At 34.5% G+C, this 17,883-nt stretch overlaps 1 protein-coding gene across 1 annotated transcript in view; it reads left to right on the forward strand.

The window, feature by feature from the left end:
• Window positions 1–17,883, forward strand: part of LOC149808494 (uncharacterized) — a 192,735-nt gene that overhangs the window by 130,868 nt on the left and 43,984 nt on the right. The window contains exons 6-9 of the mRNA XM_089969873.1: window positions 2,814–2,985; window positions 8,455–8,573; window positions 11,818–12,012; window positions 13,877–14,014. Coding sequence (XP_089825999.1) covers window positions 2,814–2,985; window positions 8,455–8,573; window positions 11,818–12,012; window positions 13,877–14,014 — 624 coding nt within the window. The remainder of the gene's footprint in view (window positions 1–2,813; window positions 2,986–8,454; window positions 8,574–11,817; window positions 12,013–13,876; window positions 14,015–17,883) is intronic.

Below are 17,883 nucleotides of genomic sequence, written 5' to 3' on the forward strand. Positions count from 1 at the left end.
AGTCCCTGCAGCATGTTTAACTGGATACATATTTATACAGCACTCAGTCTTGTGTAACCATCCAAGTTTGTGTTGGGAAGTGCATAATTGAGCTGTATGTTTAAATTGAGGTGGAAATATTGAATAATTGATCTGCTGTGATGTTTACAAAGTAATTGAAGCAAAACGATGAATCTTTCAGCACCTTATATTAGTTGCACTGGAGCATTTGATACTCTGGTTAAACTTTGAACAGACAAATTACTGTATCTTCCTGCAGTTGAGTGGCTGTCAAAACATCAGACACTGCCATGCATTTCATTTGACATTATGGTCACCCCAGTGCAGTTAAGTGACTGTCAAAACATTAGTCATTTCCAGTGGCATACTAAGGTAAATGGCACCTGAGCCATCACTGATGCCCCAAAGGGGTTTTGACACCCAGAGCAACTGTCCTTTCCACCCCACCACCATCCCCATGCTACAGGCCACTTATATGCATTTTTATTAACATCGCAGTGAACCAAGTGCACTTGAGTTGCTATAAAAACATCATATTTTGTGCCATCATTCTGCTCAGTATCATAGATTTTGGAACCATATCTGCAGTTTATATCAATATCTTAACAGAAATATTATAAATAATTTTCAATTCATAAGTATTTTATATTTGGCTGAAAGTTTGTGTTTTGATTCTTTTAATAGAACTGTTTTGTTTATTAAAGTAATTTTAGCTCTACTGGTCATAGACCAGAAGAGCTTATGGGATGGCTTTTTATCCATAGTATCTTATCCATCATCTGTTGCCCAGTGTCCACCCGTTTGTTAGCATAAGTTATGTAAAATGAAAAGGAGCTGCTAGGACATCCATTATGGCTACTACAGTGGTCATCTTGAAAATGTGGTTTTAACTAGAAGATTTTTATAATGTCTGATTGATCTTAAATGAAAGTGGTGCCACTTGCGCATCCAACATTTCTGCCACATTGGTCATCTTGATAATCTTGTCATTACTCCTCCAAAGTGGATGGTCATATCAACATGGGATTTTCATGACAAGTTTTATGATGTCTAAATTGGTCCTAAATGAAAATGATTCCAATCTGACATCCAATATGGTGACAGCAGCAGCCATCTTGAAAATCTCATCACTATTTCTTCAGAATGGAAATTTAAATCAGTATGGTTATTTGACCAAAAGACTTCTTATGGCTTTTCTTGGTCATGATTTAAAATTGTACCATCCATTGTAACATCCAGTATGGCCACCACAGTGGCCATCTTGAAAATCCTGCATGGAATTGCCTTTGGGTTTTCACCAGATGACTTCTTATAATGTCTAGCTGGTCCAAAGTGAAATGATAATAATTATAAATCCAATATGACTGCCATCATGAAAATATTGGTATTGCTATTCCTCCAGAATTGATGGTCATATCAGCATTGGGTTTTCTCCAAAAGACTTTGTACGGTATCTGGTTGGTCCTACAGCACAGATGGTACTAATCTTTTATCAAATATGGCTGCCACAACAGCCATTTTTTAAATCTCATTACCGCAACTCTTCCTGAAGGGTAGTCATATCGGCATAGGGCTTTCACCAAAAGTCTTTTAATAATATTTATCTTAAAAAATTAGTCCCAGTCTTACATCAAATATGGTCCCATATCTGCTAATCTGAAAATCTTACTACTCAATATATCAAAGAAGGTTTCAACACTGTGGTTAAAAAGAACTAATGGTTTTATCTTGAATTTCTGGAAATTCTTATTGGATAGAAGAGCACCAGTTCCTTTGAGGGACTCTTATTTAAAATAAAGGTCTCAATTTCATCCAAAGAGTCACACCTTTAGTTTTGTACTGAACTCTTCTGGGTCATCATTGTCCCCATTTACCAATGTTATTATTAGCTCACTATCTGGACTTTGCTCTTAGTATCTGAAAGTATGGCATGCTGAAGTGTGAATAACAGACATCGGCAAAATACATTAAAAATGGCTTATTTGCTGAGATTGATTACTTAATCATGATATCATTGTATTTAAAAAAATACATTGAGTTACCACTGCTTAATTGTGATATCATTGTATACAAAATATAGAGTTACTGAAAGGCCAAAAATAAAATACGTGTTTCATATTGCACTGGTTTTAAAATAAGGGGTAGGTAGGTAGGTTGTTTTTATGATTAGTATATATAATGTACTAAGCACTGGACAAAACTGGCTCAGTTAGATGCACAAATCAATTCTGGGATTTTTTGATTTTGTTTTTTAAACCTATGGGGAAAAAGAACTTGCGGGTTGGGAGGGAAAAACAGGGATGGTTGGATGACTGGAAAAAAATTGTTTTTCTGAACCATGATATCGTTGTATAAAAAATAGTACATAAAGTTATTGTTACTTAATCAAGATATTGTATACAAAAATGTACATAGAATTAGTGTTGCTTAATTGGGATATCATTGTATACTTAAATGTACCTAGAATTATTGTTGCTTAATTGGGATATCATTAAAAATGTACATAGAATTACTGTTGCTTAATTGGGATATCATTGTATACAAAATGTGCATAGAGTTACTGTAACCATGATATCATTGTATACAAAAAAAGAACATAGAGTTTAGACTCGTGTAGTGACTTTAGTCTTTCCACAGTCAATTCTGACAGTAGATTTTATAGAGTAAATTAAAATCAGTTTGACTGATGATTATTTACAGCTAATTATGTACTGTCTCTTTGTAAAACTATGTCCTCTTTAAAAGTTCAGTTGTTTTGTACAGTTTAGTTGTGTCTTATAATATTATATTTGCCATGTTTTCATTTTTTACAGCAGTCAGGTGAGAACAAAGTAAAAGAAAATGGTGGAGACGTAGCTTCCTCTCCTACCACTGAAATTTCTGTGCTGAAATCACCCATGACTAAAATGCCTGGGATGGTCAAGATACCAGGAGCAGTGCCTACCCCTATCCTGGGCAATAGGGATATACAGAATGGTTACAAAGGTCTTTATTATGCTAGGAAGCATGCAATGTGATCTTTATTGTTTACTTCACCTGACCATAAGGCCAAGTAGGTTTATTGTATGGCGCTGCATGTGTGATGCGTTCTGTGTAACTAGTCAGCACTCATCCATCAACATTTGCTTGTTACCTTGCAGGAGTCCATATTTCTGATCTGATTTTGATCAGACTTGGAATATGGACTTATATCATCAAAATCTCTGATGAGTTTGATATTGAGTGAGATCCACACATTGTGATCTTGTATCTGCTTTGCTGACCTCATTACGAAGCAGCCAAGTGTAATGTTTTTCATATATTTGTTCCCATCTTTTGGACCTGAGCACTGGTGTATGTTTTTCGTGTTAAAATTAATTTAAAATTTTTCTTGCAATTTTCTGTTTAGAATGAGCACCCAGTTCCTTTCTTAGAGTAAATTTATTGCATGTATTTAGGGATATAAAATTCTAAAATATAATTAGTTCATTCAAAATCAGTGCTAACATGCTAGTCATTAACCATGATATTGGATTGCACAAAGCATGTGCTGCTATCACTCTTATCTCATCTTCATCATGTTGGAAAGGAAAGCAGAAGATTCAGAATTTTCTCCAGCAATGAAAAGAAAAGAGAACTGGAAGGACAATTATGCCCTCTTGTTTAAATTTGTGAAACCATCTAGTAAAGGAGACAACCTTGAAATTTGCCAATTGTGTAATTGTAATTTTGCCTTTGGGCATGGAGGTGCCCATGACATAAAACAGCATGAAAAGATAATAAACATCAGTTTGCTGCTTCATCATCAACAGCACAGCCTGATCTTACAGCATTTGTAAATACCAGAGAGAACCTTGATGTAATTCTACCAAATTTCTTTGGAAAGGAACCGTCCACTTTCAGTTGCTAGTGATGCTGGTGATTTATTTTACACACTCTTTTCTGACAGTAAAATTGCATAGGATTACTGGTTTACTGAATTGAAAATAGTCATCTGAGTTATTTTATGTTGGGACTTCATTCTTTACCTCATTCTAATGCTGATTGTGAGAGTAGTTTTAATTTAGTAAAAACAAATCATACAGAATTCAGATCATCAATGATAGATGGTGCATTGGAATTGATAATGACTGAAAAGACATAGTGTGGAAAAGGCACCTATAAACAGCCTGTGTCTGAAGACTTACTCAGAAGGTGAAAGAGAAACACATACATCTTTGACATTAAATAATTAAGTAAATTACTTTACTGATGGTTATAGATGTTGTAAATAACTACATATGCATTAAAGTTTTTTAAAAAGTATTTGATCCTGAAAATCAGTATTTTTGTCATAAGCAGTTAGTATTTTTGTACTGTGGGTTGGCAGCTGTGTGACATTACCACTTTTGGAGTCATTTTTTAAAATCTGATATTAATCAAACTTGAGAAATGGGCATATACTGTGAAGATTTTGGATGGTTTCAATGATGAACACGATGTATGCATATTAATGAGGAAGTTATTGTTTTAGGGTTTAACACTATTTTTCAGCACACAATAGGCTATACATGATGGCCAGTATTAATGGTGGAGGAAGAACCCGGGAAAATCCCAGAAAGAACCACCGACCCACGTGAAGCTACTGGCAAACTTTCTCACATACCCACATTAGCCGAATCCGAGACTCAAACCCACGCAGACAGAGGTGAGATGGCAGTGATCCATAACGGAGAGCACTTTAGACCACTCGGCCACTCATGAAGAAGTCTGGTATATGATATTCTGACCTAATTACAGCTCTGGATGTTGTATATCAGATCCAGTTTTGATCAAAAATGAAATAAAAATTGAAAACTCTGTTTTCTCAAAAACTGCCAAATAGACTTTGAAACTTGATGGAAAGCATCATACCATGAAGACCTTAAAACATTTACGAAATATGGCAATCCACCATTGGATATGGTTAAAGTTACTAAAGATAGAAAAACTACTTCACAACCACTTAACAGAATTTGACTAAATTTGATATAAAGGATCCATTTAACATAAAGCATTTTTATGCAACTGATGCTGATCCACAAAACAACTATGGCCAGTTTACAAAAGATAGGAAAACCTTTAAATGACTTTACCAAAACAGCAGAACAAAATTTAGTCAATGTTTGATGAAAAACATACTGGCATGAAGACATTTAAAATTTCTATAATGATGCAAATCCACCACCAAATATGGCTGCCATTCCTAAAATTAGAAGTCTTGAAACAGATTCTTCTCAAAAACCGTTGAATAGAATTTGATCAAACTTGACACAAAGCATGGAGTCCTTTCAGGTCTGGATAAAATAGATTTTTCAAAAATGGCTTAACAAAATTTTATCAAATCTGACAGAAGGCTTCATGGCATAGAGGGCTTTCAGATTTGTACAATCTCTGCTGATCCACCATCAGAGGTGGCCACCATTACAAAAAATAGGACAACTCTCCATTCACAAAAACCATTCAACTGAAAATGACCAAACTTGAAGCATATTGGCATAGAGAGATTTCAATTTTGTTCCAGTGATGCCAGTCCACCATCAAATAGTGTCACATTTGCTAAAATTATAAAGAAATTTAAACAACTTGTAATGAATTTAATGTGCAATAGAATTTGACCAAACTTTAGAGAAAGCATCCTAGTATAACCCTTTACCTCATGTAAGCGTCTTTGGACGCCTCAGCTCCATTCACATGGAAGTGCCTTTTGACACCTCTACAAGATTCGCATGGAAGCGCCTTTTGACGCCTGCTGTAAACATCAGCCATTTTGAGCTGGTTTTCGTAGCACCACCTTTGGGGAAAAATCCCCCATTAGATACTACATTCATTTCTGTGAATGACAATTACGTCAGATCACATGGTTGCTATTCATGCACTGGTCAATATCTGCTATTTAAAGTAACTGGGTTGTAATCTCCACTCTCCAAAATGGCGGCCGCAGATTTCATTCAGTACGTACGAAGTTTTCACAATTAGAATCACAACCACAAAAGATTCAATAAATTTGGTAAAGTCTCTGATATTGGCAGCAATTAGTTTTTATAAATTATCAAATTCAGATGACTTAGTGATGAAGACGCACACGAAAACTTTGTAAATTTCGAGTATCGGAAATGGCAGCTATGGTTGGTAACGCGGCCTCACTGACATGACGGTGAACGAGTTCTCTCTTGATTTTAAAGCACATAAAAAATTCTTCTGTGAAAAATAATTACACAGCTATAACAATCGGACTTTACTCTTAAATTTTTCTACATATAAGAGATGTGTACCAAAAATGTAAAATGGTTAAAACTGCTGTTAAACGTAACATACACTACATTGCTTAACAGTTCACAGGCAGGCCTATGCATATGCTGTCGATTAAGTAACAGGTGTTCTATTTATAGCGTGCTGCACTTTGTCACTATGCTCTGTGAGGTAAAGGGTTAATAGACTTTCATATTTGTACAAATGATTCTGCCAATCGACTAAAAATAGAAAAGCATTTATACAAATTTACCCCAAAATACTGGTGAACAGAATTTGACCATCTTTGTTATTGGACAAATGATGCTGATGTACCATTAAATGCAGATAAAGATAGAAAAGCTAGAGAAACATTGAAAGAGTTGTTTACATATACAATGAACACCATTGGAATAAATTTCAAAAGCAACCCAGATTTCTTGGCCATCTACAATTGTGAATTATGGTTATAAGAGATTAAGTTTACAAAAGATGAGGGATAAAGCTTGTGAATATATGTGAAACATATTATATTATTTATCGTGTTGCCAGTATATTGACCATACTATCCATGTCGTTTTAAAACTAAGACAGTTGATTTTCTTACATATACACTTGACAAATTGATCTTGAAGATAAGGTCACAGTCAGATTAAATTGGCCTCAATGTTTTGGTTTTAAAAATGTCTATTTGCTTATATTTCCTAAACTCCTTGATTGATTTGTACCATACAGAGATGAATCATTGTGAAGCTAAGACAATTAATTCAGCAGCATACGTGTTCCTTTTTCCTTGGATTGGATATCTTTTATTAAGGTTTATGTGAAAGTTTTTCATTTGATTATGTTTCTTAAACCGCTGTACATATTCTCATCATGTTTGGAGTGAATTATTCCGAAACTAAGAAAATTCATTCTTTGACATACATGCTTGCCCCTTTGACCTTGGAGTTAACGTCACAGTCAGATAAATTGTGCATTAGGGTTTTGGTTTTTAAAAAATGTATTTGCTTATATTTCTTAAACCCAGCAATTAATTCACTTTATACTGGGCTGAATCATTATGAAATAAAGACAATTCATTCAGCAACACACTTGCTCCTTTGACCTTCGGATTAGAAAATTTGTGTTCAGGTCAATTCCATGTGAAAGTTTTTTATTTGCTTATATATCCTAAAGCATTTGATGGATATTCTTCATATTTTGGATGAATCAACACAGTTCATTCTGCCCCATTGACCTTGGTATCAAGGTCATATTTTTATGGCAATGTTTTGATCATTGCTCAGTGTGCAGGCTATGGCCATTTTCTTGATATTTTATAATAAATAGAACAAGATTTAAAAGTTATAATTTATATGCTGAGGAATTCTGTTTAACTTGAAGAATTGTTAAGAAATAAGGTTTAGTCCAATGAGGACAAAGTTTTAGTTGATCAAGTCCTCAAGCTGGGACTTGCTTCAGTTTGACAAAAATAATTCTTGAAGTTTAAATTTAGAATTTTGAGTGTTTTAGATTTAAAATTTAAGTCCGTTTCATCCTAACATGCTGAAGCTTTTCTGTTAAAATGAAGCTTATTCAGAAGGTCTAATAAAGAACTCAGCAGTGTTTAGGGTGGATGCAGCTTTATGACTACTGCTGCAATTTGACTGACTCAGCTTATAATGAAATAATGCCAAACTATATTATGCATGTGTAACATGTACACAGTTCCAAACTGGTAGACCCATATATGCAGTCATTTAATATGCCATCTGATCATGGTCTGTGCTGTTCATACAACTCTAAGCAGGATAGACCCAGGTCTGCAGTCATTTAATGTGCTGTCTGATCAAAGTATGTGCTGTTCATACAACTCCAAAGAGGTTAACACAGATCTGCAATCATGTGATCTACCAACAGATTAGGGTCTGTGCTGTTATTGCAAGTGAAGACCAATAACACTGTGGCCCTAACTTTTCCAATTTGAATTCAAGTTTCAGAATATCTTTGTTATACAAGATCTGCTCATATTTTGAAAAATAAAATGGTTTATTTTAGTTGGAGAAAAATTGCATATTTAATGCAATTGATGATATTTCAATAATTTCATTGGCTGAACTAATCTTCGAATGTCAATAAAACTTAATGTGAATTCCAGCTGATTGGCTCCACTGTATTTGGGGCAAGGATAAGGATATCTCATTTCATATTGTAGATTTTAAGAAATGGATATTTTTGTTACAGATCCCCCAAAGCCTGCAAATAGACGATCTGGGAGTTATGGAGGAGATGAATTTATTCCAGGGACACTCGTGAAGGACAACTCAGATCCCTCAGGGCCAAAGTCTCATACACCAATGATTGTAAGTCGATAGAAAATCTTAAACAATTGCCTTTCTGATCAGCAATTTATAACACTTTTTCAGATGTAATGTGTTTTTTATTTCATCCAACATCACAATATTTTGGCGGTACAGTTCATAATACTGTCGAAAATTTTGATGGTATTGTGTGATAATTACATTTCCCTGTTGCATAGTGGCATAGAAAATGATATGTTTGGCTTTTTTTCTGCACAGTTTTTTCAGAGCATGTAAAAATAGGGAAAACTGTCATGTTTGGGATTTAGTTCCTTAATGATGGTTCTTCTGTTGCAAATCTACAAGCTCCATAAACTTGTTGCTGTGACAGTAAAATCTTTATTAATGTCAACATATTCTTAAAAACAAGAATATCATCTCTGATTTTGAAATTTGTTAAATAAATGGGGTTTTTCATGACTTAGCTGTACCAAGATAATTGTAGGGATTTGTTATTTTGCTATGGATTTCTAGTTATAATGAATACATTTTCAGTTTGGACCACCTGTATTGGTTCTTGAAAAGTTTTATGAAGGAAATATATGTAGACTTGACTTTTTCCAGTATTTATACATTTTTGACAGTGTAGCCATCCAATTTAGGGTCCAAACATCAAGGTCATTGTAAATTGAAAAAAATTGAATGGTTTCTGTACTATATCTTGAGTTCTCCACCATCTCCAGTTTTGTCTTACACTTGGTAAGTAAAGAGCCAACTGATTTTGTTGTCTGAGTGTCAAGGTCACTATAAGTGAAACAGGGTTCACATGGTCATTAAAAGTCATTGAAAGTTATTGAGAAATGAACAGCTCAGTTCAAGGCCTTGAAAGTCATTGATATTTCAGCTAGGTCATTGAAAGTCATTGAATTTTAGAGATTTTTCCTTAAAAAAATAAAATGTGATTGAAATTTGAAATTTTACTTTTGAGACATTTATTTAACATTGTGTGATGATTGGAAGTACGGTTTGATTTTCTGTGATATGCTAGCAATTCCACTGTTATTGTAATCCATGTGAAGTAACCAGATATCATGCATAGCACCCTTTTGACATGATGTTATTAACACTCTTTGACTTCACTAAGCTTAATTGCCACATTGGGTCCTGGACAAGACATTCTGTCATAGTTTGAACCATGCATGCAAGGAAGTTTTACAAATGTATGTTTAAAATACAGGCTACCTAGACGAGCCAAAAGGGCTGAATCCCAATGCAGTTCATCTTATTCAGTTTGGCAAATAGGCCTACTGGCTGATGATAGTGATGACAATTTATTTTGAAGCTACGAATTAGATCAGATCATTGAATCTAGAAAAGTGTTAAAAGTGAGAATTTTAGCTGATGCATCTTGTCTGAAATTAAGCTTGAATTGAGTGGCACACACATGTACAAAAAAATAATCAGAACCAGAACTGACATCATTTTGAAAGTTCAGAAATATTACGCTGCAAATGTACATCAATTTTTTGACCAATCTTGGCACACCATATAACAAATTCGTAACTTTTCAGGCACTATATATATGTAATTTTAATAGGTCTGATCACCAGCGATTGTTAGCACCAATCTTTGGATTTATAAACACAGAGTAACTTCTTATTCTTGAGGAGTGTTTTAAAGTATTGATTGGATATTTTAGTTACTAAATTTACAGGTACATTAATGAGTACAATTGAAACAATGAATTGTAAAACGGATTTATATTCTTGATTCACGTGGATTATGTTTCATTTTTAGAGTAAATAGTAGCACAGATTTATATTCTTGATTCACTGGGATAATGTTTCATTTTTAGAGTAAATCAATTCAAGGTGAATTCTAATGTACAATTGGGGACGATTTACTGCCAAATTATCCTAGATAGGAAAAACATGGGGATATATGTTTTCACTGTCTTATCAATTCACTTGAAGAATTGGAGAAATATGACATATTTATTTAATTTAGGGTACTATAAGAAAAAGTGTTTTTATTTTTGACATATTGGCAAATTACCAAAGTCTAGAAAATTGTGTCTACATGCTAATTTTAGACATCATTTTTGTAATCAGTTTTTGGCATAATATCTTAAGGTTTATGAGTGGAAAATAATAATAATAATAATAATAATATAAATATAATAATAATATAAATAATAATAATGATAATAATAATAATAATAATAATAATAATAACAACAATGAGGGTAAATCCCAAAATGTTAACAGTTCTTCTTTAAAATACATTATTCAAAGTACATTAAGCATAGCTATGGGTGGTAGCATGTTTAAATTGATTAAGTATCTATTTCCAGTAAGAGACTACATTATATTGTATGGTTAAAAAACATATTTACAAATTAGCATAGGAATTATTTCATTTTATGCACATTAAATGTATATGCAATTGAGAAACATATTCTCAGTGTTTTATTAAGAACACAGATTCTGCTTGTACGCCTAGCTTGATTTGCCCTTGTATGTAGAAGTTGTATGGCCTACCACAATAGAGGCAGGGGTACAATGTGTTCCCCTTGTCCAGCCATTACTCCATGTTACTTGGTGGCCACGGGTAGCTGAGTGTTCAAAGATCCCTCACTCAAATCACCTATGTCTGCATGACTTCAAGTCTTTGCTCAGCCAATGTGGGCAGTTGAGAAATCAATCCAGCATCTTCCCATAGGTGGTGGTTCTTCCTGGGGTCTTAACAGGTTCTTCCTCCACCAAATATATTGTCTGCCATATATATCCAATTGTGTACTGAAAATTGATGTTAACTCCCACAAAGCCCAAAGTATGGTTTCTGTATATACTCGCTTGTTAGTCTGGTTTATCTGGAAAATTGACCCTGATCAGCCAAGACAATCTGCATCTCCAAGTATGTTACATTTTTTCATGTTTCTCATACACTGTTATAATTACAGTCATGAACTTGATTTTTTTTTGCATTGATCATGAGGTATACTTCTCACCATGTGCAAACATAGATCACAGTAACCTAATTCTCTTTGATCAAGTGAATTGCAATTTTTATGGATTATGCTACTGTGGACATAGCAAGATATAGCATTTGACTGAATTATTGTTGGTGTTTGAAAACTCCTTGTTGCAGATTTAATTTGCATCAGAATTATGAACTGATTAAATAAAAATAGAGATCACACACAGTTTGTTCAACCTTCTTACTAAACCCTGCACCTATATCTGCAAGACCTGTCAGCCATATCAAGTTCATGCCACATGTAATTTTTTTAACATATATTATACAGTCAACAACAGAATTAGGACAGAATGGTGTGTCACAGCATGGTGTTGAAGAGAGGCGTCAACATATTGCTAACTCCATGAGTCCACAGAGAGTCCTCTTTCGGCCTCACAGTGCAATGGGAAACCGTCTACCTCAAGAACGCACAGGTCCACCTACAAGTGTAACGAGGGCCTGGTCACCCAGTCCTAGACTTCAGGTATCCATGACAGGCGATTTGCTTCTTCAGAAATTACAATCTTTGCACCTGGAACAAAGAAATATAGAATACAAAATGATAGTACCAACCCCTTGCTTTGCTTTCAACTATCCACTCTTTTAGCAGTATTTTTATTAACCATGTTTTGATCTTCTGTCAACTTTGGCTGCTGTATTTGTAGCCAAGGCAATGTCTTTAATGTTTCTATCAAAACAAAAGGTTTCATGAAATTTTATTGCATTAGGTTTTTACAGTATTTAAATGATGTTCTCCAGGTACATGAGTTGTTAATGCTGTGCTTTAATGTATGAATAAGAATAAAGAAAGGTTCATGTACATTATGACTTAACAGTGCTTTAATTTTTATAAAACTGCCGTAAGGCAGAACTTGTGAGTTTATGATGTCTATTCATCTGTCTGTACCAAGATGGTTTCTGCACAATGGCTTTAGTTGTTCAGCATTTACAGTTACCAAATTTTGCAGATAGCTTGGAAGAAACATTTAGATCAGTGGTAAAGGTTGCTTCAAATTTTGAATATACTCCCCTTCTCTTATTGCTTCCTGGGAGGGCCAGTGGATCAGGAATAGGGATACATTGGATTTAAAGTAGTTTTTATTCACTTCCATTTGTGTAACCACTTTTTCGATTTTCTTCGTGCTTGGAATATAATGTTATGACATCTACCCCTTCATTCGGTACTAAACCTGCTGTTTTTTTGTTCTTTCCTAGAGTGTGGTCATATGGTCAGAATTTACATTGGGAATACATTTCGTTTGAAGTTTTTGGTTAAAGTTCTTGTAGCACTTATAGCTTTCATCATTTATGTATCAGTAACACCTTACTCAAGTCACTTCATATTTGGAATATAATATAACATATCCCCTTTTCATAGTCATTCTTGGATGGAGGATGGCTGTTAGATTCATTCTTTGATGGGGCCATTAGATTCATTCTTTGAGCAGGGGGCATCATTAGATTAACTCTAGGATGGGGCTGTTAGATTAATTCTAGGATGGGGCCCTTAGATTAATTCTAGGATGGGGCTGTTAGATTCATTCTTTGAGCAGGGGACATCATTAGATTAATTCTAGGATGGGGCCCTTAGATTTATTCTAGGATGGGGCTGTTAGATTCATTCTTTGAGCAGGGGACATCATTAGATTAATTCTAGGATGGGGCCCTTTGATTCATTCTAGGATGGGGCCCTTAGATTCATTCTAGGATGGGGCCATTAGATTAATTCTAGGATGGGGCCCTTAGATTCATTCTAGGATAGGGCGGTTAGATTCATTCTAGGATGGGGCCATTAGATTCATTCTAGGATGGGGTCATTAGATTAATTCTAGGATGGGGCCCTTAGATTCATTCTAGGATGGGGCCCTTAGATTCATTCTTGGATGAGGGCCATTAGATTCATAATTTACATTTCAGAATAATTTTGTTTCCAATTTACACAAAATATAAAAGCATTTTATATTCCCTTCCTCCCACTAGAATTCCTGCCCATGGGTCAACCTCCAGGATGGGAACCCATGGGGTTTTGCCCTTTGGTATATCAACATCTCTTCTCAGGGGCAAAATCTAATTGGAATTTGTTTTCCAGAGTGGTCAGAATTATAGCCAATCAGATAATAGGTGTGCTTCATGTTTAATTTAGGCCTGGCTAAATCCTAGAAATGTGGAAAGCCAACAGGTGACTAAGGCTATTTGTGTGTTGTTCATTTAACCATTTATAAATATTGTTTCATTTCACTTACAGTAAATTGTATTGTGATAGTTCCTTTTTTCTTCGAAAGCTGTCAGAGAATTGTTCAACTATAATGTTTTATATAACAAAGTTTTATAATGCATGACTTTTTCAGGGAGGAGGAGGAGGAGGAGGGGGGAATAATCCAAGTTCTTCTGTTGAAGAGAGATTGCGTAGTCTCATTAACAGTCCTATTTCCAACAGCACTATTGCAGCTACAGCTGGGATGAACAAAAACCACAACACCACCCCTGTATGTCTTCTTTTGCAATTTGTCATGTTCTATATGTAAAGGTTTTTACAGTGATATGAGTTTCTCATATTATGGGAAATTCATATTTCTAAATTTGTTTGCCCCATTTATAGTTTGGTGTATATACATTTGGTAAAGTATTTTGGGTCCATGATTAGATAATGAGCAGCAGAAAAATGTAAACATGGGGTTAAACCACTTCTGAGCCACTATTTTTGTTTGCTTTACTGGTCATAGCTGTATGGCATTGGTAATGTATAAAGTTCCCATATGCATCAATCTTTTGGCCAAGAAAGACCAGCTGGCATTCCAACTGGTACCACAGTCTGGTCGAGTATTGATTTATGTGGTCCAGAAGTCCTTTCTTGATGTGTAACATCTGTTCAAAATGTTGTTGCAATAGGATCCATGTTTGACTTGGTCTGGGTGCAGTCTAGTATCACCCATTGTTAACTCCATTGATCACACTTGAGAGTCAGTTTTGTAGATAGTTGGTCTTAGAACCAAATGGTGCTAAACTGACAAAGAATATGGCTACCAGTAATCTTGAACAAAATTGTTTGCTACTTGTCTAGAAATATATTTTTGCCAGAGACATGTTTAGAGATTTTCTATCCGTGATATCAGGTTCAAGTTCAAAAGACATAACAAAGGATTTTGTACTGCACTTAAAGCTATCTTGTGAACATGGTAACTTGGACATTTAAGAAAATATCTGTGTTGCCAAATTTGGTATTTTGGATTTTCTTAAGAAAATCAAAGAGGGTATCAGTACTCAGCTGTTAAAAAGAACAAAGGGCAGTGGTAACAGACCTAATTCAGGATTCATAGAATAAAGGGCAGTAGTAACAGACCTAATATAGGATTCATAGAATAAAGGGCAGTAGTAACAGACCTAATATAGGATTCATAGAATAAAGGGCAATAGTAACAGACCTAATATAGGATTCATAGAATAAAGGGCAGTAGTAACAGACCTAATTTAGGATTCATAGAATAAAGGGCAGTAGTAACAGACCTAATATAGTATTCATAGAATAAAGGGCAGTAGTAACAGACCTAATATAGGATTCATAGAATAAAGGGCAGTAGTAACAGAACTAATTTAGGATTCATAGAATGAAGGGCAATAGTAACAGACCTAATATAGGATTCATAGAATAAAGGGCAGTAGTAACAGAACTAATTTAGGATTCATAGAATAAAGGGCAGTAGTAACAGACCTAATTTAGGATTCATAGAATAAAGGGCAGTAGTAACAGACCTAATTTAGGATTCATAGAATAAAGGGCAGTAGTAACAGACCTAACATAGGATTCATAGAATAAAGGGCAGTAGTAACAGACCTAATATAGGATTCATAGAATAAAGGGCAGTAGTAACAGACCTAATATAGGATTCATAGAATAAAAGGCAGTAGTAACAGACCTAATATAGGATTCATAGAATAAAGGGCAATCGTAACAGATCTTATTTAGGATTCATAGAATAAAGGGCAGTGGTAACAGACCTAATTTTGGATTCATAGAATAAAGGGCAGTGGTAACAGACCTAACTTTGGATTCATAGAATAAAGGGCAGTGGTAACAGACCTAATTGAGGATTCATAGAATAAAGGACAGTGGTAACAGACCTAATATAGGATTCATAGAATAAAGGGCAGTAGTAACAGACCTAATATAAGATTCATAGAATAAAGGGCAGTGGTAACAGACCTAATATAGGATTCATAGAATAAAGGGCAGTGGTAACAGACCTAATATAAGATTCATAGAATAAAGGGCAGTGGTAACAGACCTAATTTAGGATTCATAGAAAAAAGGCAGTAGTAACAGACCTAATTTAGGATTCATAGAATAAAGGGCAGTAGTAACATACCTAATTTAGGATTCATAGAATAAAGGGTAGTGGTAACAGACCTAATTTAGGATTCATAAAGTTCGTTTTTGGCTACTAGAGCATCAGTCTCCTTCAAGACTTCTGTCCGTTACAGCAACATTTTGTTCATGCCACTTAGTGAACCTGTTAAAATGATTTGTTTCAAAGTTATACATCATGCTAAAATGGGGAGTCAATCATGTATTATAACTGATAATTGCCTGCTTTAAAATAAAATAATTGAAATAATCTAATCAGGTACTGAATTTGCTACTGTTAAAGGGGTAATGGCTTCACGATATCATTCTTATTTTACACTAGTTAATAGTTTGAAAAAGTACTCCCTTGATACATTTGTTTGTAACTGTAGAAATGTGAAAAAGTACTCCCATGATACATTTGTATGTCAGTTTAGAAATGAAGTGTTGTTTTAAGTTGGTTATGTTTTACTTCATATGACAAGTACATTAATGACATAAACACTAATGCTGAAGTTGCACATGGTTAAGGTTAACATTCGAGGTCATTACATCACACAGTAGTGATGATTACATTAGTAGTATGTCATTCAGTCATCATTACCCTTTGTAAACTGCATTGTACAGCAAGAACATGGTACTACCTTGTAACATTTATTACTCTTCTCAGCCAACATGAAAATAATTGAGTACTGAAATTCTGTAAAACCCTGATTTTGATCTAGTATTGATATTATCAGACTTTGATAATAATTGTGTAATTGAGGATTTAAGGACATTAATAATAGTGTTACTTTCACAAATTAAGTTTACAACAAACACGTTTGTGGAATAGCTCAATGGATGTTTATATCTGCTCTTTGACAGATGTCATATATCCTGTATGCCATGTTGATATGATAGTACCATCCACTCCTTGGAAAATTTCATACATCCTGTATGCCATTTTGATTTGAGAGTACCATCTGTTCCTTGGAATATGTCATATATCCTGTATGCCGTGTTGATATGATAGTACCATCCACTCCTTGGAAAATTTCATACATCCTGTATGCCATTTTGATATGAGACTACCATCTATTCCTTGGAATATGTCATACATCCTGCAAGCCGTGTTGATATGATAGGACCATCTATTCCTTGGAAAATTTCATACATCCTGTATGCCATGTTGATATGATAGTACCATCTATTCCTTGGAATATGTCATAAATCCTGCATGCCATTTTGATATGATAGTACCATCTATTTCTTGGAATATGTCGTACATCCTGTATGCCATGTTGATACCACTTCTTGGAAGATGTCATACATTCTGTATGCCATGTTGATATGATAGTACCATCCACTCCTTAGAAGATGTCATACATTATGTATGCCATGTTGATATGATAGTACTATCCACTCCTTGGAAGATGTCATACATCCTGTATGCCATGTTGATATGATAGTACCGTCCACTCCATGGAAGATGTCATGCATCCTGTATGCCATGTTGATATGATAGTACCGTCCACTCCTTGGAAGATGTCATACAACCTGTATGCCATGCTGATATGACAGTACCATCTACTCCTTGGAAAATGTCAAGATGTCCTGTATACCATGTTGATACAATAGTATAAGTTTGATTCTTAATTTAGAACTGGACAGAGTTGGAAACCTTTAAACAATGTCATCAGATATTTTAATCTTTTTTGAAAGGTTTCAAGTTGCAGACTACAAACTATTAGGATCAATTTTTATGCACAAAATTATAATATTATAGATGAAAACTCGTGAGTATCAACAAAATTATAACATCATAGATGAAAACTCATGAGTATCAATAACCTGAGTAAAAAATGGGAAACAAGTCAAGTATCTTTCTACAAGATAAATATTGCAAACCCAGTCCCTAAACAAAGTCAAGGCTTAAGTGTATCTTTGTATCAGACAAAGGTAAAAAGGGTTTTAGAAAACATCCAGCGAAAACAGTTTGCTAACTAGAGTCACATCACATTTTTGTCTCAA

This window comes from Sinohyriopsis cumingii, chromosome 1, assembly GCF_028554795.1.
Source record: "Sinohyriopsis cumingii isolate HCF-2022 chromosome 1, ASM2855479v2, whole genome shotgun sequence".
Lineage (NCBI taxonomy): Eukaryota > Metazoa > Mollusca > Bivalvia > Unionida > Unionidae > Sinohyriopsis > Sinohyriopsis cumingii.